A 27980-nucleotide genomic window follows, 5' to 3' on the forward strand; every position below is an offset into this window, starting at 1 on the left:
ATTAATGATGTTGAACATCGTTTCACGTACCTGTTGGTTCTCTGTATGTCTTCCCTGAATAATGTCCATTTGGGTAATCTTTCCACTTTTTAATCATCTTGTTTTTTGTTTTTAATTGAGTTGTATGAGTTCTTTATATATATTGGATATTAATCTTTTATAAGATACGTGCTTTACAAATCTTTTCTTAGAGCCGGTAGGTTGCCTGTTTCTTTTTTTGGTGATTTTCCTTGCTGGGCAGGAGATTTTTGGTTTGATGTAGTTTCTCTTATTTATTTTTGCTTTTTCTTTGCTTTGGCTTTTGGAATGTGATCCCAAAAAATCATTACCAGGACCCATGTCAAGCAGCTTTTCCTTTATGTTTTATGCCAGGAGCTTTATAGTTTCAGGTCTTATATTCAAGTCTTTAATCCATTTTGAGATAATTTTTGTGTATAATGTAAGACACGTGGTGCGGTTTTGTTCTTTCGCATGTGGCTGCCCGGTTATCCCAGCAATGTTTATTAAAGAGATTGTTCTTTTCCCTTTGTATATTCTTGCCTCCTTTGTTATAAGATGCTGGACCATAGATGTGTGGGTTTACTTCTGAGCGCTCTCTTCTGTTCTGGTTTGTAACAGAGTTTGAAATCTGGGAGCATGATGCCTCCAGCTTTGTTCTTTCTTAAGATTGCTTTGGCTATTCAGTCTTTTGTGGTTCCATACAAACTTTAAAGATTCTCTGTCTTACGTTAGTGAAAAATGTCATTGGAAAATTTTTTTTTTTTTTTTGGTCATTGGAATTTTGATAGAAATTGCATTAAATCTCTAGATGGCTTTGGGTTGTATAGACAGTTTAACATTATGAATTATTCTAATCCATGAGCATGGAATGTCTTTCCATTTACTTTTGTTATCTTCAGTTTCTTTCCTTAATGTTTTGTAGTTTTCAGTATATAGGCTTTCATCTCCTTGGTTAAATTTATCTCTAAGTATCTTGGGTTTTTTGATGCAGTTGTGAATGTGATTTTTTTAAAATTTATTTTTCTGATAGTTTCTTATCAGTGTATAAAAATGCAACAGATTTTTATGTACTTTTTATCCTGCAACTTTACTGAATTCATTTAATAGTTTTTTGGTGTTGTCTTTAGGGTTTTCTACATGTAATATCATGTCATCTGAAAATAGTGACCTTTACTTCTTCCTTTCAATTTGGATGTCTTTTATTTATTTATTTTTCTTGTGTGATTGGTCTGGCTAGGATTTCCAGTATTCCAGTTGACCCTTGGCCAGCATGGGTTTGAACTGTGTGGTTCACTTAATACATGGGGTTTTTGTTGTTGTTGTTTTTTGTTTGTTTTTTTTGAGTAAATACAGACTTTGTTTTAACTGTATTGTCCTTTCGGATTTTCTTTTCTTTTCAAATTTTTGTTTAAATTCTAGTTAACATACAGGGCAATATTGGTTTCAGGAGAATTGAGTGATTCATCGCATTTAAACACTAGTGCTCATCATAACCTGTGCTTTCCTTATCCCCATCACCCATCTAGTCCATTCCCTGCTCAGCTTCCCTCCATCTACCGTTTGTTCTCTTATCATTAAGAGTCTCATTAAGTGACCTCTATCTCATTTAATTTAAGAACTATTTTAAAAAACTATTTAAAAAACTTTTTAAAAAGTTTAAAAATAAAAGCTATTCTAAGAGTAAATATTCATATTATCCTCAGAGTTTGGGAAACACAGGCACAAAAGAGGTTAAGTAGGAACGCCTGCGTGGCCCAGTCAGTTAAACATCTCCCTTTGGCTCAAGTCTTAATCCCAGAGTCCTGGGATCGAGCCCCTTGTTGGGCTCCCTGCTCAGCGGAGAGTCTGCTTCTCCCTCTCCCATTATCCCTCCCCCTGCTTGTGATCACTCTCTCTTGCTCCCTCTCTCAAATAAGTAAATAAAATTTTTAAAAAGTCACTTGCTTAACATCATAGTAAATATTAGAACCAGATACAGACCTGAGTGTGACTCTGAAGTCTGCATTCTCTCTTTTATGTTTACCAAATATATACATAACCCTCAGAATATTGTAGATTATGTTACTTTAGCCTTTCTCAAAACACTGAGCTTCAGAAGATGCTGTAATTCCGGGCTCCTGGCTGGCTCCGTTAGTGGAGCATGTGACTCTTGATCTCAGGGTTCTGAGTTTGACCCACATTAGGGGTACAACTTACTTAATTAAAAAAAAAAAAAGATGCTGTAATTGTGCTTATTTTCTTTTTCCTTTTGACCCCTTCAGCCGTTTCTCCCACTTCCAACCGCCTACCTCTGGCAGTTACCCATCTGTTCTGTGAGCTCAGTTTTTTGTTTGGTTTGGTTTAAGGTTCCACATGTAAGTTATTTCTAGTGTTTGTCTTTCTGTCTGGCCTGATTTACTCAGCATAATGCCTTCAAGATCACCATTGCAAATGGAAAGATTTCATCCTTTATTATGGCTGAGTAGGATTCCACTGTGTGTATCAACCACAGTTTCGTTATCCATTCATCTGCTGGTGGCATTTAGGTTGTTTCTTTATTTTCACTGTTGTAAATAATCCTGCAGTGTACACAGGGGTGAATATATCTTCTTGAGTTCGTGTTTTCATTTCCTTCAGGTACTCAGAAGGGGAATTGCTGGATCCTATGGTAGTTCTATTTTTAATTTTTTTGAGGATCTTCTATACTGTTTTTCACAGTCGCTGTGATGAAGTTCTAGAACCTAGGTGAGGTTTGATGGGCTGAGGTCCGGAGCCGATGACCAAGAAAGAATTCTTGAGACATCTTTGGTGCAAAATGGTGGTTTATTAAAGCACGGGGACAGGACCCGTGGGCAGGAAGAGCTGCAGCTGCCTGGGGTTGTGAGGGATGGCATGTTCTGTACCCTGCGGTTGGGGGAAGGTGAGGGGAAGGGAAAAAAAATCAGTGGATTTTTCATATGCTAAAGAGGGCCTACAAGGTGTCAGGATGTCCCAGGCCTGCTGGAGGCCTTGCCCTTGCTGCTGGATCAATGTTGTCTTTAGACCAGCCATTAACATTAAGATAGTTGGGAGACTTTTTGGTGGGGTGTCACAATCCTGCTATCAATCGTCTTTGTTAGTGAGATTTAGGACATTTGTAAGCCAAGGGAGACTCCTGTCTGGCAGTACTGTGAGCTCTGCAAGCTAACTATTTGCTTCTTGTTCATGGCAGTCAGGGCTGCCTGAGGGATGCTACACAAATGACAGAGGGGGAGCGGATGGAGAGGGGGGTGCAAGGCGCCAGCTTTTGCTTTGTCTTCAGCCAGCCCCATGCTCCCTCATCAGCTGCACCAACTTATACTCCCACTAACAGTGCACAAGGGTTTTTCTCTTCTCCACATCTTCACCAAAGCTTGTATTTCTTGTCTTTTTGTTAATGGCCATTCTAACACGTGTGAAGTGGTGTCTCATTGTGGCTTTTATTTGCATTTCCCTGATGATTAATGGTGTTGAGCATCTTTTCATGTTCGTGTTGACCATCTGTATGTCTTCTTTAGAAAAATGTCTATTTGGATCTGCCCATTTTAAAATTAGATTGCTTGTGGGGTTTTTTTTGTTTATTTGTTTTTTGCTATTGAGTTGCCTGAGTTCTTTCTATTTTGGCTTATTTTAACCCCTTATCAGATACATGATTTGCAAATGTTTTCCCATACAATAGGTTGCTTTTTTTATTTTGTGGATGGTTTCCTTGCTGGTCAGAAGCTTTTTAGTTTGGTGTAGTCCCACATGTTTTTTGTTGTTGCTGCTGTTTTTACCTTGGGTATCAGGTTAAAAAAATCACTGCCAAGACCTTTGTCAAGTAGCTTTTCCCTGTGTTTTCTGCTCAGAGTTTTATGGTTTCAGGTCTTATACTCAGGTCTTGAATCCATTTTGAGTTAATTTTTGTGTATGGCGTAAGATAGTGGTGCAGTTTCATTCTTTTGCATGTGGCTGTTTGGTTTTTCCCAGCACCTCTGGTGAAAGAGACTCTTCTTTCCCCCTTGTATATTCTTGGCTCCTTGTCGTAAGGTAGTGAGCCATAGATATGTGTGTTTGCTTCTGGACTCTCTCTCCTGTTCTGGTAAGCTGCACGTCTGTTTCTGTGCCAATATTAGATTGTTTTGATTACTCTAGCTTTGTAATAGACTGAAATCAGCAAGTATGGTGCCTTTAGTGTGTGTCTTCTTTCTCTAGATTGCTCTGGCTATTGGGAGTCTTTTGTGGCATCATGTAAATTTTTGGATCCTTTGTTCTATTTCTGTGAAAATGCAGTTAGAATTTTGATAGAAATTACATTGAATCTGTAGATGGCTTGGGGAAGTTTAGGCACTTTAACACTATTCTTCTAATCCATGAACAAGGAGTGTTTTTCCATTTACATATGTTGTCTTCAGTTTCTTTCCTTAACGTCTTATAGTATATAGGCTTTCACCTACTTGAAGTTTATTCCTGGGTATTTTATTATTTTTGGTGCAACTTCAAGTGGGATCATTTTCCTAATTTCTTTTTCTGGTGTTCATTATTAGCATATGGAAACTCAACACATTTTTGTATATTGATATTGTATCCTGTACCTTTACTGAATCCATTTATTGGTGTCAACAGTTTTTCAGTGTAGTCTTTAAAGTTTTCCTTATATACTTGTCATCTGTAAATAGTGACCATTTTACTTCTTTCTTTTATTTATTTTTCTTGCATAATTGCTCTGCCTAGGATTTCTAATCCTGTGTTGAATAAAAGTGGCGAGGAAGGATCAGGAAAATTCCTAATCTTAGAGGCTCTTAGAGGAAATAGTAATAGTTTAAACTTTTCACTATTGGATGTGATGTTACCTCTGGGCTTGTCATATATGGCCTTTATTATGTTGAGGTATGTTCCCGCTATACCAACTCTGTTAAGAAATTTTATCATAAAAGGATATTAAATTTTGTCAAAATCTTTCTCTGCATCTCTCAAGATGATCACATGATTTTTATTCTTCATTTCTTTTTTTAACTTTTTAAAAAAGATTTTATTTATTCGAGAGAGAGAGCCAGCATGAGTTAGGGGGAGGGACAGCTGGAGAGGGAGAAACAGGCCCCCTACTGAGCAGGGAGCCTGACACAGGGCCCAATTCCAGGACCCCAGGATCATGACATGACCTGAGTCCAAGGCAGGCGCCCAACCAACTGAGGCATCCAGGCGCTGCTGTTCTTCATTTTGTTAACATGGTGTATCACCTTGATTGATGTGCCCATGTGAACCATCTTTGCATTCCTGGAATAAATCCCACTTGATCATGGTGTATGATCCTTTCAGCATATTTGTGAATTTGGTTTGTTAGTATTTTGTTGAGTATTTTTGCATCTATGTTCGTCAGGGATATTGGCCTATAATTTTCTTTTCTTGGGGTGTCATTGTCTGGTTTTGGTATCAGGGTAATGTTGGCTTCAGCAAATGAGTTTGGGAGATTTCACTTCTCTTTTTTGGAAAAGTTTTAGAAGGATTGATATGATTTGTTAAAAGCATCTCGTCTTGGGTGCCTGGGTGACTCAGTGGGTTAAGCCTCTGCCTTCAGCTCAGGTCATGATCTCAGGGTCCTGGGATCAAGCCCCACATTGGGCTCTTTGCTCAGCAGGGAGTCTGCTTTACCCCACCCCCTTCTTCCTGTCTCTCTGCCTACTTGTGATCTGTCAAATAAATAAAATCTTAAAAAAAAAAAAAGCATCTGGTCTTGGAACTTGGTTTTTTGGGAGGTTTTAAATTGCTGATATGATGAGCACTGGGTGCTTTATATAAGTGTTGAATCACTAAATTCTATTCCTGAAACTAATACTATACTGCGTATGTAAACTGGCTAGGATCCATTCATTCATTCATTCATTCATTCATATGAGAGAGAGAGAGAGAGACAGTACGAGCAGGAGGGGCAGAGGGAGAGGGAGGAGAGTCTCAAGCAGACTCCATGCTGAGCTTGGACCCTGACTCAGGGCTCAGTCTCATGACCCTGAGCCGAAACCAAGTGTTAGACGCTCAACCACCTGAGCCACCCCGGCACCCCAACTAACTAGAATTTAAATAAAAACTTGAAGCATAAAAATAAATATATTTCTGATTGAGTTTGTCCAAATTGTTGCTGTGTGCTGTTCACAGCAGCTCTTTGTGCCTTTGTATTTTTGAGGTGTCATAACATCTCCTCCATCATTTCTGATTTTAAGTCACCTCTTTTTTTTTTTCTTGTAGCTAAGGCTTTTTTTTTCTTGTGCGTGTAGCTAAGGCTTTTTCAATTTGTGTGTGTGTGTGTGTATGTGTTTTGGTGGTGTTTGCATTTATTTATTTGAGAGAGAGCAAGCACATGCACACAGCGGGAGAAGCAGAGTGGGAGAGAGAATCCCTAGCTAACTTCACACTGAGTGCAGAGTCTGACACTGGGCGCTGTCTCAAGACCCTGAGATCATGACCTGAGCCAAGAACAGCACTTAGGCACTTAACCAACTGAGCCAGCCACACAGGCACCCTGATCGTTTCTCTTTTTTTGTCCCTCTTTCATTTATTTGTGTTCTGATCTTTGTTATTTCCCTCCTTTTACTTTGGGCTTAGTTTGTTCTTTTTCTAGATTACAAGGTGTCACAATGGGGCATGCATTTGTGACATCTCTTGCTTCTTTTTTTTTTTTTTTTTTTTTAAAGATTTATTTATTTATTTGACAGAGAGAAATCACAAGTAGATGGAGAGGCAGGCAGAGAGAGAGAGGGAAGCAGGCTCCCTGCTGAGCAGAGAGCCCGATGCGGGACTCGATCCCAGGACCCTGAGATCATGACCTGAGCCGAAGGCAGCGGCTTAACCCACTGAGCCACCCAGGCGCCCTCTCTTCCTTCTTGAGGCAGGCCTGTATCACTGTAAACTTCCCTCTTAGAACCACTTTTGCTGCGTCTCACAAATGTTGGTATGTTTTTAAACAGCGCTGAATTCTGTTTTGTCTGATTATAGCTCTTCCAGCTCTGTCTTGATTCCCACTTGCACAGAACATCTTTTCTGTCCCTTCACTTTTGGTCTATGTTGTCCTTATGTCTAAAGTGAGTCTTTTGTGGACAGCACATGGATGGGTATTGTGTTTTCAGCCACTGTATGTCTTTCGATCAGTTCATGGAGTTTGTTTCAGATCACATCACTGTTGACTGTGTTCTGCTTAAGGTTTGCATAAGCCAGTTGACTTAAATAAAGAAAGCCCAGACACTGGATTCATGTCTCCTTTCACTTTCACCTTGGAATTATTTATAATTATTATTTATAATAACAAAGACCTATTTGAGTCCCCACTTTGTGCAAAGCCCAATGCTCTGTGTTTACCCATTTGCTCCCTTCTGCAAGCCTGCTCGATAGGGCGATTCTTTCCCACATTCTAGAGGCCAGGAAACCAAAGCTCAGAGAGGTGCACTCTGTGCATCTAGCAACTGTATGGAGCTCGGTGTCTGTGCTCAGCCATGGCGTGGACCAAGGAGGATACAGAAGAGACGCCGAGGGGTCCTTGGGAATCACGATGTCCTCTGGCAAGCCTTCTGTCCTCTCTGAACACCGGCCTACTGGTCTGCTTTGGACATGCTCACTGTGGATCCTCCTCCGGCCACTCCAGGGCCACGCTGGGTGCTCTGGGAGCGCTGTGTGGGAGAGCACTCCATCCCTGCATCCAGCTTGTGGTCTGGAGAAGGGTCCCTGAGGGTGCGGCCTGGGGAAGGTTGGGGAATGACCATGCCTTTTTCTTTTAATAGGAAGGACCTGCTTCTGTCTGATTTCTGGAGTCTGGCACTAGGTGGGTACCAGATGGCCGAGGCTGGGGGTGGAAGGTGTGGGAGGAGGGCCTGAATGTGGGCAAAGAAAGGAGTCCAGTCCATAGCTGGGTTCTAATTCTGACTTCCTGCTCACAGCCGTGTGTCTTGGCACTTACTAGCCCTGACCCTCCGTTTCTGTGTCTGTGAAAGGGAAGTGACAGTGTGCATATCCTGTGGTGTAATTTTGGGGATTAAATGAGGCTGTTTGGTTAAGTGGTTAGGACAGTGTTTGCCTGGGCCTGCGGGCGGGGGGGCATCAGCGTCTGCTGCCACTGTCATTGCTGAAATTTACTCTTCATGCACTCTTTGCCTCAACATGGCCACATAGACCTGTCCCTAAACAGTCTGTGGGCACGTAAATGTTAATATGGGGAGGGAATGTATAGCCGTTAGTATTTTTATGGAGGGACAGTTAGTTTGTTTCCTTTGGGTTTTTTTTTTTTTTTTTTTTTTTTTAGTTCTTATGCATAACTCTTCGATGAGCACCTTTTTGTGTAAAACTCTTACCAAATTTAGGATGATCCTCTCAGGACATACTCCCAGAAGTGGACTTACTCAGTGACAGGCAGTGACCAGCTTGATATCTGCTGTCCAGTGTTTTCCTAAAAACTTCCACCAGGACTTTCAGCAGCAAGGACTGAAAGAGCCAGTTCTGCCCGCAGCCTTTCCAAGCCGGGGGACTATTTTTAAGGTAGTTTTGCTAGTAAGTGAAAATCGGCACCTGACTGTGGCAACACAGTTGTTTTGTGTACAGATTTGTTCAAATAAATTCAGTATCAGTATAATAAAATGAGAGACAAGATAACTCACTGCTATATGAGAATATTTAAACAGAATATTTTTTTTTAGACTCCAAAAGCCCCAGCCTTTTTTTTCTTTGAAGTTTTTACACATTAAATATTCCTATTCCCAGCCTTTTGTAGTGTGATTTTGAGAGCTCTTTTTCTAGGTTGTTATAATAAAAAAAAAGCAGGTATTTCAGAACATAACCCGCATTTACCTCTAACTTATTAACTTATTAAGATACCTCTTAATAAGTTAGACACAGTTCACATTAGAATTTTGGGTGGAAACCGTGCCCATAAATGAAGCCTATTTTTTACTGGAAAGTTCTCTGGGGTTGCAGGCTTGGGGGTGCACAGGGACTCGGGACAGCCTGTGGTGCTGGTGGGCCTGGCCCTACCTCTCAGGCATGTTGGGGAGTGAGTCCCACGGCCTTTTCCTTGAGAAGCTGAATGAAGCCTTTCCCAACTTGCTCCTTTTCTCCCCAGGTCTGTGGACTTATGTGATGGACTTAGTTCACAGGGTCAGAGCACGCCCTCTGACTGTGTTCCGGGGCTTGCTCTTTCAGAAACCATCAACAGTTGTCTTACAAAACATCTGGAACAACTGAAGGTCCCTGAGGGGACTCTTTTGGAAGCTCTCAGAAACCTGCATCTTGACTCCTCGCCAAATGAGTCTGCTGTGACACCTGGCTTCATCACAGGGGAGAACCAAGTCCCAGGAACCTGCTGTTGGAAGTGTGTATGTTATGGCATTGGAAACTTTGCCACCTGCGTCATAGCTAGACACCAGCTCACATTTCTGCTTCTCTTCCTGGAAAAGTGCCAGGTACATTTTTAGATTCTTGTTGATTACTCCGTCCCTTGGTCTTGCACACGGTCTGCACACAGATCTTTGGGTTGACAGAACCCATTATCCCCTTCTGCAGATCCCCAGGAGGCACTGCTGGGTGTATGACCCTCTGTTTAGCCAGCTAGAAATTGCAGTTCTGAAGAGCCTTGGTGTGACTGTTCTCAGTGAGAACGAGGTGAGTCTTGGGGAAGGGGAGCAGGAGGGCTGTGTGACTGCTGACCACAGGTGTGTGTGACTGCTGAGGCTGTGCCCCATGGAGGCACCTGCTCTGCATTAGCCATCATTCCCTCCTTCCTTCTGCTCATGTGCCTTCCCGGCGCCTGTCACAGGGGACCTGGCAGTGACCCAACATTGTGGCCTAGGTGGTGCCCATCACAAAAACACCAAATGGCACAAATGGCATGGACTGAAACCTGTTATATTTGCCAAATTCTGGTGAGAATCCCATGTCCAGGAACCTCTGGTAATTTCCTAAGTTGGTACTTACTGTTGGTGTTAAAAAATAAAGGGGTACCTAGTATCAGTGCCTCAAAGGAGGGCTTTCTGGTTGTGATTTACCCTGTCTTAGGGGAGATCAGAGAAGGGGAGAGTATATCTCTCTTTGCATGGTAGCCCAGTCACACCCAATAGCATCTGGCTGGGAGCTGTGGGTAGATCTTCTGCCCCGGAGGTGAAACTGTGAGATGCAGAGCAAGATCACCTCAGCAGCAGAGCCTGAAGCCAGTGAGGTACACACCCCTGCAAGCCACTTTGCGTTGCTGGGGTGATTACAGAGTAGGCATTTGATCCCTTTCCATCTTCCAAAATGGCTCATTTATTACAAAGCCCGAAAATCAAGCCCTGCTGAGACAAGAGAATCCTTCACTGATGTTGGTGAGGCCCTGAAACCCTGCCACTCCATTCATGCCGTCTTCTTTTCTGGGTGCCTGCTCTGTGCCAGGCATGGACTTTGCGGGGATGCCAGGATAGATGTAGTCCTAGCCTCCAGGGAGCCCAGGGTCCCCTCAAGGTTTATGGCCTGTAAACAAATATGGGTGAGCAGAACAGAGAGGGAAAAGCACTCTGCGCCACTTGAGGGGTTCGAGGAAGGTTTCCTGGGTTGGCGCTGGGATTGCAGGCCCACCGGGAGTTGGCTGGACGGCCCCAGGCAGGCTCCTGCCTGTTTGTGTTGAACAGAAGGGAGGAGAGTACAGAGCAGAGAGGCCAGGGCAGGCAGGGCCTGTGTCCCTGCCATGGGTACGACTGTGGAGCTACGGTCCCCAGGAGGGGCTGTTGTGTCCCCCAGCGGACATATGGAAGGGACTGTGATAGGCATCTGCATAAAGGGACCCAGGAGGCCCAGAGGCTGACCATGCACAGTCCATGGGGACAGTAACTGTTGCCACCCCTCCTGCCCTTGCTGTCACAGACCCAAGAAGCCCCTCTGCTGATCCAGAGCTTTCTGTTTGTGAGACCCACCTCTCTTCAGTAAACACAGGTTCTTTCTGGACCTCACGATTTCCCGACTTTGAGGCCCACTTCATCTCTCGATTTCTGTTAGGCCACACGATAACCTGACTGTTTGCAAAGGAAGGGGTTTGTTTCCTTATGGTTTCGACTTGTCTCGCAGCTCCTGGTTTTCTCCAGAGGTTCTGCTGTCACGGATGTAGACGTCAGTCTAAGGCGTGTGGCCTGGCTTGGTACACAGGTCTGTTGTGAAACACATACAGAAGGGTGGCTGACCTGTGTCCCTCACCCCATGCACTGTGATTACGTTGTGGTGAGATAGCTCAGCTCTTCACAGACCTGCCCTGTGCCCCTGCCACAACCTCCCGGGAAGAGCGGAGGGGCTCACACTGCACGTACCGTCCCCGCAGGAAGGAAGACGGAGCATCCACGGCGAGCCCACCATCTTCTACATGCCCCACTGCGGCACAGCCCTGTACAACAACCTTTTGTGCAGTAACTGGTCAGTGGAATCCCTTGCCAAGATGCTCATCATTGGGAACAGCTTCAGAGGACTCGAGGAGAGGTGAGTGCAAGCGCACAGAAGTCCTGTCAGGCTGTGGCGGGGGCTTTCCTGGGGGGGCTTTCCTGACAGACCTGCGCGCGGGAAACCAGCATGTTAGGGACACCAACCCCGAGTAAAGCTGCAGAGTTAAGGAGGTCTGCTTGCTAAGAATTCCTCCCTTCCCTTAAGGTGCAGAAGTGTTTTTAAAAGTGGGAGGGATGCCTGGGTGGCTTAGTCGGTTGGGCATCTGCTTTCGGCTCAGGTCATGATCCCGGGGTCCTGGGATTTAGTCCCACATTGGGCTCCTTCCTCGGCAGGAAGCCTGCTTCTCCTTCTGCCTGCTGCTCCCCATGCTTGTGCTCTTGTGCTTCTTGCTTTCTCTCCAACAAATAAATCAAATCTTAAAAAAAACAAAAGTGGTGGAAACCATTTCCTCTCAGCTGTACATGCCTTAGGTGTCCACTGTCACTCCTCCCCTCACAAAAGGGGTGGTTGGTTATGGGACATTCACCTTTTCTACGGATTATTGACCCTACTCCATGTTTCCCTCCTTTTAATTTTTATTTATTTATTTATTTATTTATTTATTTATTTTTTAAAAGATTTTATTTATTTATTTGACAGAGAGAAATCACAAGTAGATGGAGAGGCAGGCAGAGAGAGGAGAGGAAGGGAAGCAGGCTCCCTGCTGAGCAGAGAGCCCGACGCGGGACTCGATCCCAGGACCCTGAGATCATGACCTGAGCCGAAGGCAGTGGCTTAACCCACTGAGCCACCCAGGCGCCCCTCCCCTCCTTTTTAAAATGTTTGCTATCTTTAAGCTACTTTGCATTTCTATAATGTCTTAAGTTAGATAAAACCACTCCCATATCTCCTAATCATGCTGGGCTTGTTTTTTTTTTTTTAATTTCCAGATTGCTGGCAAGGATTCTACAGAAAAATTATGCCTACATCGCAAAGGTATCTATGTAAATGAAGGAACTAGGATGAAAAAGGGTGTGAAAACAGACCATTTCCCTGTTAATTGTGAATTCTGCCTTTGTGCATGTGGGCGGAGCTCATGAGGGACTCACTGAGGGCACAGTGAAGTTACTGTACTCCACGAGCTTTCTCAGCAGCTCTGTGTTCCAGAAAGCAAGGACCTGTCCTTCACTCTCAGTGTCAGTCCCACACACTCACCGCCCTTGGAGCTTCCAGTCCGTCACAGACAGGCTTAAGTCAACATGTTCTAGTCCTCGTTTTTTTTTTTTAAAGGGTAACCTGGGGGTGACTGATAAATGGCACCCGGAAGTGTGGGGTTTACTGTGACCATCAGGTTCGTGTATTTTACATTTGAATTTTCCTGCTCAGGTTTTAAAAGGACTGGAGGAGCTTGAGCTGCCTGAGACTTCACAGTACATGGACGTATTTAACGATACCTCCATCCACTGGTTCCCTGTACAGAAGCTACGACGACTCCCCACAGACACTTGGGCTTTCCGGGAAGAACCAGACTACCAGGACTGTGAGGACCTTGAAATCATCAGGAACAAGAGAAGAGCTCCCTCAGCTGCTGACCAGAACTTGCCCTGGCAGGGCAGCTGTCCCCAGAGATGACAGGGAGGGTGGCCGTGTGGGGAGCACCCTTCTTTGTGGCGGGCCAGACTCGAGAGCCCAGAAAATACACAGTGTGGTTCTCCTCAGCAGAGGACATGCCACGGAAGGGCTCAGTGTAAAGACTGACACGCCTTAGCATTAGCATTAGGTTTTGTCATTTCTTGCTGACCTGACCAGGGATATCCGTGGATGGAGAGTAACTATTTCAGAGGCAGTTTAAAATCCCGTTTATTCATGACCATGTCTCCTCTCGGGTGCAAGGTCCAGCCTTCCCCCTCTACTTGGCCATGTCGATCAGGCTCTGCAGGGAGGTGGGCACCCAGGTCTTCTCACCCTGGACAAACACCACTCCCCGGTCGATGTAGATGACGATGCGGCCAAAGGTGTAGAGCTGCTTCCCTTCGTGTCGCTTCCCGATGACTGGCATGAAAACAATGTTGTGCTCCTCAGCCTTGGTCTCAATGAGGTCCTTAAAGTTCATGGGCACAGAGCTGGCAGCCACGCCGATGCCCCGCTGGGCCATGTTCTCAGCCTCCCGTCGCTCCTGCATGGCCTCGTACTGGAAGTCCTTCCTCCGCTCCGTGTGCGTGAGGTAGGCTATATTCTCCCGTGCTCCGGGCTGCATGTAGGCACCTGGGAGAGCCAGAGGGGAGAGGGGTGAGGAGTGGGGTTCCAACCTCACAGGCAGCTGGGCCTCAGAGACACAAAGCACTAAGGCAGATGGCAAGCACCTTCAGCAAGTTTAGACAACAACCTGCAAGCATACTTGGTCTGAAGGTTTCTGGCTAATGTGTAGCAACCAGAGAGATGATTAACATGAATTCCTGCACAAGACTGATCCTTCTAGGGCTGGAAACTTTGACAACACATGGCCTAGCCTAGTTCTGTTTTTAGCTTCTCCATAGAGGCTACAGCCCTGGAAGAATTTAGAATGCATTTGGGGAACTCAAATAGATGTTGAAGGACAGTACAGGGCCACAATGTCCAGTGCTAAGGGAAATGGATGGGACCAGCTCTAGGAGGTGGCCGAAGCCAGGGTGGCTGAGGGAAAGTTTCTGGAGAGTATGAAAAGGATCGGGATGGGATGACCCACTGAGGGGCCCAGATGAGAGTGATCTGAGAAGTCTATCTGCCTCATTCAGCAGAGTATATGTTCTGTGAACATTCTCTTCATGTAACAGGCTCAAAGGACTAAAGATTCAGAAAACAGAAATTACAGTCCCACCGGCCACTGTAGCTGTGTGACCTTGAACAAGCTCTTGGCCTTATGGAGCTTGTCGGTGAAGCAGGGTTGGCCTGGGTACCATGGGGGCCTTTGTGTTGGGATGAGAGCATAGTGACTCACCTGGTCAGAAGCTGGGATAGGTATGAAGGGGACAGTCACCTGCCTACTTCTGAGACAACAAAGATACCACCTGCAAAGTGCTATACAGACCAGGGCTCACTTCACCCCTCTAGGTTTTTAAGAACCTCTAGAAGTAGGCATTATGACTGTTCCACAAGTAAATAAAATAGGCCAGGTGAGGAGAGGCAACTTCTAGGTGTCAGGCTGTTCCACTCAAAGAGCACACTGAGCTCTTCACAGGCATGCCAGCAAACCCGGAAGGTGGCTCTAGAGGCAGGCTCCCCCCCAGTATGAATTTGGCTGCAGTGAGACTCAGGTCAGGGCCCTGTGCCCCTCCCAGGGCTGGCAGAGATGGGCAAGGGGTCTGGTGGGGAAGAGTCCATGTTGGAGCAGACAGCTCACAGGCACCCGAAAACTCTTGCTTCTGTGTCATTTATGTGTTCAGAAACGGTGCTTGGAACCAGGAGCCCTCAAGTGGAATCCTCACTCACCAACATTGGAGGACACAGCCCTATTCATGATGTCCAATGCTTCATTAAATTTGTCCTTGACAGATGGGTGTGCCAGCACTTGGTCTGAGAACATGGACTTCCAACCCAGGTACCACTTGGTGATCTCCTCATAATTTGGGCTGTTACTGAGCCAAGAGCACAGCACCTGCCAAAAAGAAACAAATCGGACATCTGCATCCACAATGGTGGCACATGGGAGCAAAGCTTCCTGTTTGTTTTGATTGTGGTCCTACAAGGAGATGTGTGGAGTTTACAAGGGCTGAACAGAAGCTTTCAGAGTATGACTCCCCACGTGACTCCAAGAATTTGGAGTCCGTTTGCCAGCTAAGCTCCCTTGAATGTAAACTCACCAAACCTCAGCCCCTAAATGACAGGGCTGTGATGGTCCCCCACAAAGGTGTGGTGTGAGGAGTGGAGAGAACCACATGAAATGCTTCGCATCTGGCTCATGGCATATGTTCAGTAAGTGGTGGCTGCTGGGATTACTGCTTATTTTTGTCCTGTGTGATAGCTTTTGACAGTTACCCAGGGATCAAGCCCCTGCAGCCGGACCTGGGCAGGAAATTAAGTGTAATCTTCCCTACCTCCATTCCACTCCCCTGCCCCCCCCCCCCCGAAGCTGCCCCAAAACCACAGCAGAGCAGGCTATACCTGAAGCCACTTGGGGAAGAAGTGCTTCTCGAGCAGCCCTACCAGGCTAGACACAGAGATCATGCCTTCCCAGTCGATGACCCAGTAAAACGCATCCATGTGCTGCTGGTGGGGGTTAATGACCAATTCCCCAAGACACATCCCTGCAAAAGCAACCCAGGCTTTAAGGCAGAGTCCCAGAAGCACAGAGCAAAATCCTTATCAGAAAACACTGGCCTAAATTTGCTTTTATCCATCAGTTTTAAGTCCCTGACATGCCAGTTCTTGAAAACCCTTTTTGTCTCTAACCCAGAAACAATAAATACATATTTAAAATCAAATGCCTCAGAAATCTCAGAACACCGATGCCTAGCATGTTATGAGAAGCCCAAACTAGACCAAGACTAGACCTGCTGTCTTCAGGATCCCAGGTATGTTTATATACCACCTCTGTGCACAAAATGGCACTTCCTGTGGTGAGCGGTACTGCATTCTTGGCTTTCTCCTTGAGCTCCAAGCCCCTGTTTTAAGAAGCATGGATCCCTTACCGCTGACCACAGAAACCAGGGCACCAAAGCTACTGGACCTAATGCCCCTTCCCCATATCCTCACCCAGCTTGGGCACAATGTTCTTGACCATGAACGCTTCCCAGGAGCCTGGGGTGAAGACGTCTTTCCAGGGCTGGAGGATGAGCTTGGCAGAGGAGTCGCTGGGGTGCCACTTCTGCAAGGCACTGGATAGCTTGCTGCGGATGGGGGAGTAAAGGGGCTCCAGGCGCGCTTGCATGAGGGGCAGCCACGGGTGGACCCAGGAGTGGATGGGCACAGTGTCTGTCAGCGGGTTCCAGTTTTCCACCTACAGAAGGTGTGGGACAAAACAGCAGTTCCAGCTGCACCATGCAGCCCACATGCCTCTGCACAACCAAACCACTATCACTAGGGCAATTGCATGGAAGCTCTGAAATGGCACAAATTCTGCTTGCATTAGACCAACAGAAAATGAATTCCCTGTTTAAACAGAGGAATCTGTAGGGGGTAACGTGCCAACAAAAGGGCTGGAGTTACCCACAGGACAATCACCGTGTCAGCAGATTCTGTTCATTCTAGGCCTTCTGACGGCACTGAGGGAGTGAAGGGCCCCTGGTTACGCCAGCGGTCCCCCATGACTTGGGGCTCTACCTCTTTCTGCAGCTTGGGGAAGATGAGCTGGTCCAGGATGTTATCTAAGATCCACACGGGAATAATGTGCACCCAGCTGTCCAAAAAGTCCACCATCGGGTCACAGTTTCTTGGTTGCCACTGGGTGACAATACTTCGAACAAAAGGCATCCAGACTTCCCATATCAGCCTGTGGGAGAAAGGCAGCGGGCAGACTAACTGCACAGACAGGTTTCAAAGCAGACTAAGTACATCACCACCAACTCTCCAGAATAAGAAAAAAAGAGGCACAGAAACGAGCACAGTAAACCACTGGGCCAGTCCCCATCCTGGTCAGACCTGCACCAGCCTCATTCCCCCTCACCCAGCCACCACCTGCTCATCCACAGGGTCTGGGTCGCCCTGCCAGTACCTGCCTGCCTGGCAGGGCTGCTATGGGGTCACAAGGGTCCCCTCTCCAGGGATGGCCTGCCTTCCCGCTGGAGCTGTGTGCGCAGCTGGATGACTCACCTCATGGGTCACAGCTCAAATGTCACCTCCTCTTGGATACCTCTGCTTCCAACTATTCCCACCACCCCAAACGGGCGTGTCCTTTCTGTTCATCATCCCTGGCCTTGTCTGTCTGCTGCTTTATCCTCCATTTGCATTTCACACTCCCTGCAGGCTGAGGCTGTCTACCTCAACCCCATGGCAAGCCTGGCGCCCGGCCTGTGCATGATGTGCACAGGCGCAGGGTGGATGAATGCACAAGAAACCCCTGGAGCAGGGCCACTCTCTGCCCTTCCCAGTGGCCTCTTCCTCCTGGTTCCCACGTGAATACCTGTGAAAGGCGTCTGCCGAGAGGTCCTGCCCACCATGGGATAAGAGCTGGTCATTCTCCAGGAGACTCTTCCACTTGGAGATGACTTCGGTGCCGTACGTGCAGTCCTGGAGAGAGACGCAGCCGTGAAGCAGCCACCCTGCCCTGTGTGGCCTCTCTAGGCCCAGGCCCCTGCCAGCCCCCCACCCCCCACCGCGGGCAGGAGCAGAAAGGCAAATCTTGCCAGCCACTCACCTTCAGCGGGTCCCACTCCTTGAAGTACTCCTTCATGAGTGGGTAGACAATGGCCACGGCCAGGTCCACGCGGTCAGACATCCTGTACTCCTCGTAGTACTTGTCTTGCAGGGTCTCAAAGACACGGGCACACTCGTCTAGGGTGAGGGGGTCGCTGCAGCCGGGCTGCAGACGCCGCTCGCACTCCTCCACCATCTCGAGGACCTTGCTGAGGTTGGCAATGACCCGCTCCTCATGCTCTAGGACCTCCGACATCTTCTCCAGCTCATGTGACAGGTTGACCACCATGTCCCGCTCGTACTGCAGCTGCCGGTCGCTCTGGATGATCTCCTGCTCTGTGAGGTCGATGAGCAGCTGCAGGTTGTGCTCCAGCTCAGGCAGTGCGAAGCCTGGGGTCTTGGCCTCTTTGCCAGGCTGTGGAGGCTGCTGGGACTGCAGTGGCAGCCCATCATCAGGGACGTTGTGCTTGTGGCTAATCTGGCTGTAGCTGTAGTAGACCTTTTGCTCCCGGCCGGTCATGTCGATGACCTGGGAGGCAGTGGCGGGGTAGGGGATAAGGGAGGGGGGTCAGCACATGCCATCCCTGCCCTGTGAGAGCACACCTCGGAAGGGCAGGATGCAGGTGTGCACGAGCCCTGCTATGGCAGAGCCGGGGGGTGGGGGATCCCTGCAGAAGGGTCAAGAGAGGGGTCAAGAGATGGGACCAAGGGTCAAGAGATGAGCACTTCCAGACATGTCCCTCAGGAGCACACTACTCAGCTGAGAAGAAAATCTAGGTCTATGGCAAGGGAGAGGCTGCACTGACTGAAGCTGGTAATGAAACAGCTAATGTGGTAAAACGGTCACGCTATGGTATAAGAAAAATGCGTTATTTAGGCAAAGAGACCTAGAAAGACATGCATCGAGGTGTTAAAACTGGTCATCCAGGGGCGCCTGGGTGGCTCAGTGGGTTAAGCCGCTGCCTTCGGCTCAGGTCATGATCTCAGGGTCCTGGGATCGAGTCCCGCATCGGGCTCTCTGCTCAGCAGGGAGCCTGCTTCCCTCTCTGCCTGCCTCTCCGACTACTTGTGATTTCTCTCTGTCAAATAAATAAATAAAATCTTTAAAAAAAAACAAAAAAAACAAAAAAAAAACTGGTCATCCATTGGAAGGAAGGAAAATAATATTTTTGCTACTGTGTTTTCTAATTGCCTAAATGGTACCACATGCTGCTCTGTGGTAAGAAGTTGTTTTTTGATTTAGAAACAAAATGAAACACGAGAAAACAATGACTGGACAAGGCAACTTAGAAAAGGAGCATTTCAAGAAAACAGGAAAAGTGGACTATAAAGCGTACTGAGACACAGCCATCCATCAGCCCTGGAAGTAAAAGTGTCAGCCAAGAACCATGTGCATTAGAATCAGGGGGAAAAAAATAAACACAGAACTTCCCAGGCCCTGTCTGTACATACCGACTGCAAATCTCTGGCTAGGAGCTGTGTAGCTGCGAGGCTTCCCAGTCCTCCCTGCCGGGAATCTGATGCACAACACCCCGACAGCTGAGAACACCTCTCTCTTTCTCTCTCTCACACTCATACATACACACACACACACTGTCCTACACCAGACTACAACAGACAACTGTCACCCTTATTCTCTGGCTACCTAGGGGAGTGACAGAAAACCCAGGACTATGTGCATGTAACAGCAGCTAAAAATTGAATCAATTTTTAAAACGGAAAATACTGGTATGCCCCAAGGACGCTCTCTGGCACTTTTAGTCACAGCCTGAGTTAGTGCACCCTTTCAAGTATTCGAGAGCCTTAAAAAGCTTCCTATTTTTAACCTGGTGATTCAATTTCTAAGAATCTATCCTTAGTAAATGTCTGAAATACAGCCAAAGCTTTATATACAGGATAGCTCCAAACCAAACCAGAAAACAGCTAAAGGTCCAGTCACACAGGTAGGACCAAATAATCTAGTACTTCATTCTCTGGAACTACACACTCACTAAAAAACCATCTTCACACTGCATTTATAATCATGGAAATGTTATTAAGCTCATGGCCTGTGCTTCAGGAGGAAGGGGTCACTGTCTGTCTCCCGTATCATGAGTGCACGATCAGGAGTGCCCCGCCCTTGGAATGCAGAAGCTCTCCCTGGGCATGGGAGTGCAGGGAATGGGAGCACACCACTGCCCAGTGAGGAAAAAAAAGAAAAGTGTGGACAGAAGATCCAACATGACCTGAGAGAATGTTCAGTGACTGACCTGACTTGTGTGTGGGATACTTGTGTTTCCCAGGGCCCATCCTGGACCAGAACCAAGGGCTCCCTTACCTTAACCTGAGAAAGCTCCTTCTGGGGGGCAGCGAGCTTCTTACTAATCCTGCCCTTGGCCTTCAACTCTTCCACTGTCTTGTAGGAGTATTTGGGCTTCTTCTTGCTTCCGCTGGGGTCTTTCCTCCATTGGCTCAGCTCCTTCTGAAACTCCTAAAGCAGAGGGAGGTCGTCAAACAACAAAGGCCGCTTTTTACAGCAGGTGAGGCTGCAGAGACCACTTACAGATAGGCCTTCCTTCTGTGTTATTCTGTGCCAGTACTAAGGAAGGGTGTTAGAGATTTGCTAGGTGTGCTCTTAGATTTACACAAGGTTCTGTGCTAAGCAGGGTGTGTGCATGATACTAAACCATCTCCTGAGACTCCCCAACACCCAGATTCTCTTACAAATGAGAGGGTTCAGAAAGCAGGTACCCCAACTAGAAAGAGGAACACCCAGACAAAGGCCCCACTTACAGCGCATCTACTGTGGGCTGGCACTACATTAGTTTTAAATTCACCTTGTGTAAAACTTAGAGAACAATATAAAGGATTTTTTTTTTAAGTATACAAATCCTTGCTTTTTTTTTTTAAGATTTTATTTACTTATTTGACAGAGAAAGACAGCAAGAGAAAGAACAAGCATTAGGAGTAGCAGAGGGAGAAGCAGGCTTCCCAATGAACAGGGAGCCTAATGCAGGACTCAATCCCAGGACCCAGGAAGCTGAAGGCAGATGCTTAACAACTGAGCCACCCGGGCACCCCCAAAACCTTGGTTCTAATTTAAAATGAAGGTAGATAAGCAGGATCCTGAGTCTTAAAGCGAAGATACCTTTTGAAAAGAAAATTTTTCTGTAGGAAGATCTGCAGTAGAGAAGACAACTTGGTCTGAGGGCAGTGGAGTCCAGCCCACAGAAGTGGGTTTTATGCTTGTCATTCTGTTTTCCTCACACTGGTTTAAGACTCTTACTTTTTTCCCTAAAAACAATCTAGACTTCCACTTCAGGAAAATCCAAAGATCAAGCACTACTGAGCCCACATTTACAGCAACAGTTGCCTAGAGCTGAAGAGAAGCCACCCCTTTAGACAGCCAGGCCCTCGCCTGTCCAGCTCAGGCCCCGCCACTCCTCCCTGCCTCACACCTGGCTCACCTACTCGTGTCTGCCATGGGCCTGGGGCACCTGCCGCCCAGAAGCCCCCACTTGGAGCAGTCACCCCCATTCAATCACACATTAGCAGAAGGAGAGGCTCGGTGACAAGAACAGTGACCACATGCATCTGCAGAGTCCTGCTTTCCCCCGTAAATGCAAAGGGGCAAGTCCTCTCGGTCAGGAGAGCCGGCCCCACTGTTGCTGGAGCAGAGTGACACCCAGCTTCCGGCGGGCTCCGTGCCACGTGAGACAAAAGCTCCCGCCATAGCCGTCTCCGCGGCCTCTCTGCCATTAGGCTCGGAGTTTTGTGCTCAGCCTCCTCTAACTGGCCCCACACCTGTTGCCTTCTGCCATGCGTCCGCAGATGGTGTCCTTGCCCAGGAGAGCTTCCCTGATCACCCTATATAAGTAGGTCACCCCCACCCCCAATTACTTCCTACACTGGCACGTCTCAGCGCACCCTGCTCTCATTAACCACACTGCAGCTGCTTCCTGGCTCTGGGCTCTAAACTACTCCTCGCGGTATAGCCCGCTGCCAGCACAGAGCCCGACACAGAGATGTGAGGTGTGCCAAAGACACCTGAAGGCTGATGGGACGAATGAACGAATGCACAAACCAACCACGGTCAGAAATGGCAGGCACCACCTGCCCGTGACTCCCAACTTCTGGTTACCTCTTCTGCTTCTTCTTCGGAATCAACCACAGGGAAGTCTTGCAGGGACTGAGTGGTCCGCTCTGAGCCATAAGCTCCCACAGCACCTTTTCCCTTTCTCTGCTTGGCTTCGATGGGGTTAATGATACCTGACAAATTTCAGGAAAAGATAAACAACTTCAGATCACAGCAATTCCTGTATTTGGACAAGCCATTCGGTGGACCCGCCCTTCCTTAGTCCTGGCACAGAATAACACAGCCGAGGAAGGCAGGCCTGTCTCTGCCCCTGGAAGAAGTTCAGGTTCTCGTGGGATTTGGAATTGCTAAGCATGTATGGGGCTCACAACAGGCTGCTGACATTAGGTTATTTATGCCCTAAATACAGATTTTTCATTTCCACTTAGATTCTTTTGCTTGTTTTGGTATACTGGGAGAAAAGAGAACTGTTCATATGTAACTGGGAACTCTGGAATGTCAAATTCTATAGTTTGGAGGAGGGCTCTGGTGAGATGAGTGAAACAGTCAGAGTTTATTGACTGCATGAAGGGAAGTGATGTGAGACCCCCTCCTTTTCACTCGGTAGCTCAGGTCTCCCAGACTTCAGCTGCTCTGCAGCACCTGGAAGCCTTGGAAATAACTGTCTTCTAAGCATTTAGAGACAGGACTACGGTGTTTCAGTGAGGACTGCCCACCTGCCCCTCCACCTAGTTCTGGAGCAATCTCGATTTAGGAAAGTCCCTCATTCTCTTTCCAGGTCACCATCTCCAGCTCCACAGAGGTTCTCGGACTTTCGCTACACCTAATGTGTTCAACGCATACCCTGGGTGGAATTTGCATTATGGGCACTACTACTGTTTGCAGCCACTTGGTGACGACTCATGGGAAGCAAGTCAAGGAGAGAGCAAGGTTCCATGGGAAGAAAACAAGTGCTCAGTCTGTGTGGCTTCGGTATCAAGGAGCCAGGGATGTGTGAGCAAAAATAGGTGGACGAGGCCTGGAGACAGAGGAGACCGGGCTGAGCATGGATGGGAGGCTCCAATGCGGATTTGCTCAGCCAGGTTTCTGAGCTCTAGGACTGAAAAAGCCACACACGGTGTTTCACTGCTATTCCTGAAAAACAAATAACCTGAGCAGGGATGGCCAGCTCCTGTGTCTCCAGGGCCGAGGACAACTTGTGCTGGGAAGTGTGCCGGGACAGAAGACAACAGGGAGTGGTGGAGCACTATCCTTGGCAGCTAAGACCCACTCCTACCAGGCAAAATTGGAAATCTTAAGTAAAATTACCTTATTTATAAATACTGGCAACAAACTCGTTTGTTAACAAACACTGGACAGGTCCAAAAGAAGCCTATCAGTTTGAGCCCTGTCTGAGCGTTTTTCTATAAAGCCTAAGCCTCTTTCTCCTGCAGAACAAGTGTTTTATTAGAGTGTGGTAACACAGACAGCAGAGGAGCACAGCTGTCTGGTGCGGGCGGAACAAGCTGCAGAGTTCAAGTACTCTGAAGAGAGAAAAAGCAAGGCAACCCCAGATCACTCCCCTTTCTTCTGCCTGGCCGCCCTCCTGCCGAACTGCCAGGCGCTGGTGCCCTACCTTGTGCATTCTTCCCGAGGCCCCTGCCAGGGACATAGCCCATTTTCTGAAGAAGCTTCTGTCCAATGCCTTTTGTGTGTCTTTCCCAGCTGCCAAAATCCATGAAAGACTTGGTTCCTCCTGCAAAGCCTTTCTGGCTGGGTTTAAAATTGCCACCCTGGGCAGAAAAAAAAACCCCAAAGTTTAGTTGATGGAAAAAGAAAAAGAAGAAAAAAACCTAAAAAAGCAAGCTTGGATGACGGGGAAAGGGTCTGGCAGTCAGAGCATCGTGAAAAGCGTCATACGAACCAAAAACAGATCTGTACCATTTGTTAGGAAAGCAGAGACTGCACTACCCACTTCCCACCTCAGAGGAACCCACCACCACGAGGAGAAACCCACCCAACCGGCCTCTGCTGAGCAGCCCACCACCACCCGTAGGAGGGGTTTGGGCTGCATAACCTCCCAAAGCAATTATGAAAGTCGCAAGCCTAAGATGAAGATGCTACCGTCTTTAACTTCTTGGGTCCAAAATCCTTAGGAAAATCATCCTGCTTAACAGGCTTCTCTTCATCTTCCGAATCTTCCAGCTCAGCCTCCTCTGCTGCCCCTTTCTTGAGGCCTGCACTGATGAAGTTGACTGGCGCGGAGTAGTCACGGGCCCTGTGGGGAAACACACGGCCCCCAGGGCCCTCATGCAAACTCTGCTGGCCTGAGAACCCCTTAGAGGGGACCTCCAGGGATCCATTTTAAAAGAGCAACACATTCACTTATACCAAAAGGGCCCCAGATCTAGCTTCCTATAATCATGGAACATTGTTGCCTCATGTGTTCAAGTCAACCATATAGCTGAAGAGTTACCCTGTCAGTGCAGCGTTGATTAAAAACACAAAACATCATCCTGAACAGTGTATTGATTATGTCTCAATGAAAGTGAAAGGGAAAAATGCAAAATATGATATGGAAATGCAACTTTCCTTTTACGTGTTTCAAAATTAACTTACTTTAAAAAGCATGTGTTTTGGACCCTATTTCATGTATAAAAACCAGGCAAGAAAGAAATTCTGATAAATAAAAATCATTAAACACAATAAAAGAAACTGTGTGAGTTGAAAGTATATTAACAATTATAATGGCCAAATTCTTAGAAAAATTTCAAGTCCATTACCTTTATTAGTATGTGAAAACTAAAGTAAAATACCTAAAAAATTAACTCCGTGAAGTGGAGAGTAGTGATGCTAACCACAACCATCCCAAGAACAGTACTTAAAATGTCATAAACCTTGGTTCCCTTTATACAATGACCAACTTGTCTTTAAACACCCCACAGCAGTAACAGAACTGAGGACTCTTTCCTAAAAGATGCAATGTTACTTAGGGATTAAGAGCCCAAACTCAGGAGTCAGGCCCAGATTCTCCTAGCCTGGCTGTGTGCCTTTTGCCTTAGTTTCTTAATCTGTAAAATGTGATTATAATAATGGTACTTTTCTCACAAGGTAAAGGACACCAAGCATGTAAAGCGCACAGAACAAGTAAGGGGCCAGCAAACATTGGCTGTTTATTAGCTTAGGGTTCCGTAATTCTTGACCTCTGATCCTTTTATCGTCCATTTGTAGGTTTCTTTGCCAGATGAGAAGGGGTTAAGCCAATCTCCATACTCTTTCTCCCCAACCTCCTTCGTGAAAAAGGCATAGTCTCCATGGGCTCGAGCCTATAGGCCACAGATGGGACTGGGAGACAAACCCAAACTCCCTACATGCTCCTCAAGCGAGCTATGGCCAGTGCACACACGACTCACACTGAGGAGGAAGACTACCCGCCCGAATCCTCATCTCCCTGCCACCACCCCTGCAGGGACCCTGTCTCTGTCTCACAGAGCTCCCTCTTCCACTGGAGCTCCAAGCCAACTCTGCACATCAAAATGTCTTCTCCAGACGTAACTGCTACCCACATCATCCACCCTCTACCACAGCCCAGGGGCCTCTTCTTAAACCATGCTCCCTCTCCCTTTCCACTCCAGCCTGCCGAACCTTCTGTCTTCTTATGGACACCTGCTACCTCCCCTTAAGAGCCTCTGCAGACTCATGCCTCTCCAACCCCCTTGTTACCTTCTGCTGCCATATAAACTCAAGGGCAGCTTCTCTAAAGAAATCTTCCCTTGCCTCCCAGAACAGGTCCAACTCTCTTCCTTGGGTCCTAAGTCAATTACAGACGTCCACTGGGGGAACTATCGATGAATGCCTGTCTCCATGCTCTAGCATCTGGGCTCCCAGAAGCCAAGGAATGGGAGTATAAGACCTAATACATATAACTGTTCATTAAACACCAAAAGATAGTTAAATCAGCAGAAGAGCAGCACTCCAGCCAAACAGGAAGCTGGGCCCCCTAGCTAATGTTGTAGCAGTGGAACTCAGTTAGGCTAGGAGAGCAGTGTATTTAGTGGGGTATCTGCCCAAACCCCTCTCCATCTTCCCCACCTTCCCTAAAGCAAGAGGGAAGCAGCTTCATGCTGGCCAGTACCGTTTGCCTCCAAAGCTCGGCCTCTCTTCATCTGAGTCTCTCTCTGCCCACACTCCATAGGTAGCCTCTTCCTTGGTCTGCCAGTGGCGCTGCCGGTTGGGGTTAAATTCATTCTGGAGATCCCAGTCGGTGATCTCAAAATTCTCCCGCTCATCATCATCATCATCCACATGGCCTTCCCCATCCCGGTACAGGTGGGACAGTGACATGGCCAGTCACTAAAGAAAGGAATAAAAAAGGCATGCACAGTCGGTGGTAAGTCCGGGAGGAGCAGCAGTAGGTCCCCGCTCCTTGCTCCCTTCGAAACTCCTCCAAACTAAAGTCCATTAAAATCAGTAAAATCACAATAAAGCAGATATTAAAAACATCTTTTAGAAAACAAACACTATTTAAACAGGTGGGACAAACGACCAGTCCCAACAATAGGTGACTCCTAAGCATCTATTTCTCTGTCCTGGCAATGTCTTAAAACTTCACACACATTCACATGTATGTAAATCACATAAAAATAACTAAAAATAACTAAGCACGTTATTCTATTTATTATTGCCTCAGAAAGAGGGTGGACAACTTCCTGGATCCCAGATTTTGTTGTCTGTATTTTATCTGGACCCTCGGCAGTCCCAGGAGTGACTGTTTTTAGAATATGCCTTCTGAAATATATTACTTGATGAGACCCTAAGATTTAAAGTTTTCCTTGTAAAACATGAACCCCTCCTGAAGGCAGCAGTAATTATAACACTACTTTAACAGACATCCATGTATTGCCATGGAGTATTCAGCTCCTGGTAGCTGGGTAATGAGATTCAGCTGTCTCTTTCTTAAGCAGATTAACTAAATCATTACCCTCTGAGAATGTTTATGAGCCAACCTAATTGAGATGCTGTTTAAAAAACACATAGTTCAGGGGCACCTGGGTGGTTCAGTGGGTTAAGCGTCTGCCTTCGGCTTGGGTCATGATCGCAGGGCCCTGGGATGGAGCCCCGCAACAGGCTGCTCAGCAGGGAGTCTGCTTCTTCTTCTCCCTCTGCTCCTTCCTCCCCCAACTTGCGTTCTCTCTCTCACAAATAAAATCTTTTTTAATTAAGTAAAAAACACTTAGGACAAAAATGCTCAAGGAACAGTAGCTGTGACTGTAGCCCCAGAATTAAATTCATCATCATTACTATTACTGGATTAGGGAAGGAACAAAGTACTGCTAAAATCACAACCTGGGTTCAAATCCCAGCTCTACGTTACTCAGTGAGTGTTTAAGTATTACACACGAAGTGCCAAGCATGGTGCACTACGCGACAATACTTTCAATATGTGAGGGCGACTGTGATTCTTACCTACCAGTTGCTTGCTGCAAGCAGCCTTCAGGGACAAGGAGTTCACTACCTCCGATCGGTTCTGTCACAAAGTTCTCCCTGCTTATTCCACTCACTGGCACAGTGGTTGGGTGCAGCTGGTCCCAACCTCACCCAACAGTGGAAAGGACGGAAATTTTCTCAGAGGAGGTCCGGACTCAATAATCCCGCTGCCTCCTTGGACACCGTATAACCGAAGGGCTGCTAGGAGTTACAGAGCCTTTGGCACGCAGCAGTACGCACGTCGTGGGCCAGAGCAGTACGAAGTATTTGCCAGACCCTTCGGGCTGAGAAGCTAACGTAAGCATCAAGTCACCTCTAGAACGGGGGTAGTGCTAGCGTTCTCACGGTTCAGATAAGAAAAACGAGGCTCAGGGAAGTCGGACAATTTGCCCTAGCGTAGAACCTACGCTACGCCAGCAGAGCGCGAAAGCATGGGGGGCTGGAAGCCAGGCTTCGCGGAGGGGCTTGGTGGATCCTTCGCACTCACTCCCACTGCCGCGGACCCACGCACACACCCCGTCTCTTCCTGCAACCCGGCCACACTCACCTCCCCCGGTCGCGCAGACGCAACACAGCTACTGGCTCAGGGAGAGTAACTTACCGCTCCAGGGGCCGGAACCCGGATATGTCTAGGATGGCGCGCCGGAAATGACGTATAGGTAGCGGAAACGGCGCGCTGGTTGCCACAGCAACAACGGAAGGCTCCAGCGCCTTC

The 27980-nt window shown here is 47.2% G+C and overlaps 2 protein-coding genes across 6 annotated transcripts in view; one reads left to right on the forward strand and one right to left on the reverse strand.

The window, feature by feature from the left end:
- Window positions 1–13475, forward strand: part of SRRD (SRR1 domain containing) — a 15829-nt gene extending 2354 nt beyond the window's left edge. The window contains exons 2-8 of one of the 2 annotated variants that reach the window (XM_004766548.3): window positions 7746–7786; window positions 9157–9416; window positions 9517–9615; window positions 11050–11127; window positions 11297–11451; window positions 12345–12390; window positions 12781–13475. In XM_004766548.3, the coding sequence (XP_004766605.1) occupies window positions 7746–7786; window positions 9157–9416; window positions 9517–9615; window positions 11050–11127; window positions 11297–11451; window positions 12345–12390; window positions 12781–13026 (925 nt within the window). In that variant the 3' untranslated portion in view covers window positions 13027–13475. The remainder of the gene's footprint in view (window positions 1–7745; window positions 7787–9156; window positions 9417–9516; window positions 9616–11049; window positions 11128–11296; window positions 11452–12344; window positions 12391–12780) is intronic. The other variant, XM_004766549.3, reaches the window with a different exon arrangement.
- On the reverse strand, window positions 13237–27970 carry TFIP11 (tuftelin interacting protein 11). Of its 4 annotated transcripts, none has more exons than XM_004766552.3 (13): window positions 27867–27970; window positions 25914–26131; window positions 23903–24056; window positions 23415–23571; window positions 21845–21972; window positions 20042–20194; window positions 17726–18253; window positions 17492–17598; window positions 16693–16861; window positions 16126–16369; window positions 15535–15677; window positions 14863–15028; window positions 13237–13659 (listed from the first exon to the last, which is right to left on the reverse strand). In XM_004766552.3, the coding sequence occupies exons 2-13, from the start codon at window positions 26120–26122 to the stop codon at window positions 13304–13306; spliced, it is 2514 nt and encodes an 837-aa protein (XP_004766609.1). In that variant the 5' UTR covers window positions 26123–26131; window positions 27867–27970; the 3' UTR covers window positions 13237–13303. The 4 variants fall into 4 exon arrangements, with proteins under 4 accessions (XP_004766609.1, XP_004766608.1, XP_004766607.1 ...); XM_004766551.3 differs by having other exon boundaries at window positions 27813–27905; XM_004766550.3 differs by lacking the exon at window positions 27867–27970 and adding an exon at window positions 27249–27804.
- Window positions 27971–27980: the final 10 nt, after the last annotated feature.

The sequence above is a fragment of the Mustela putorius genome, unplaced genomic scaffold, assembly GCF_011764305.1.
Source record: "Mustela putorius furo isolate JIRA1106 unplaced genomic scaffold, ASM1176430v1.1 tig00000578_pilon_pilon_pilon, whole genome shotgun sequence".
Taxonomy (NCBI): Eukaryota; Metazoa; Chordata; class Mammalia; order Carnivora; family Mustelidae; genus Mustela; species Mustela putorius.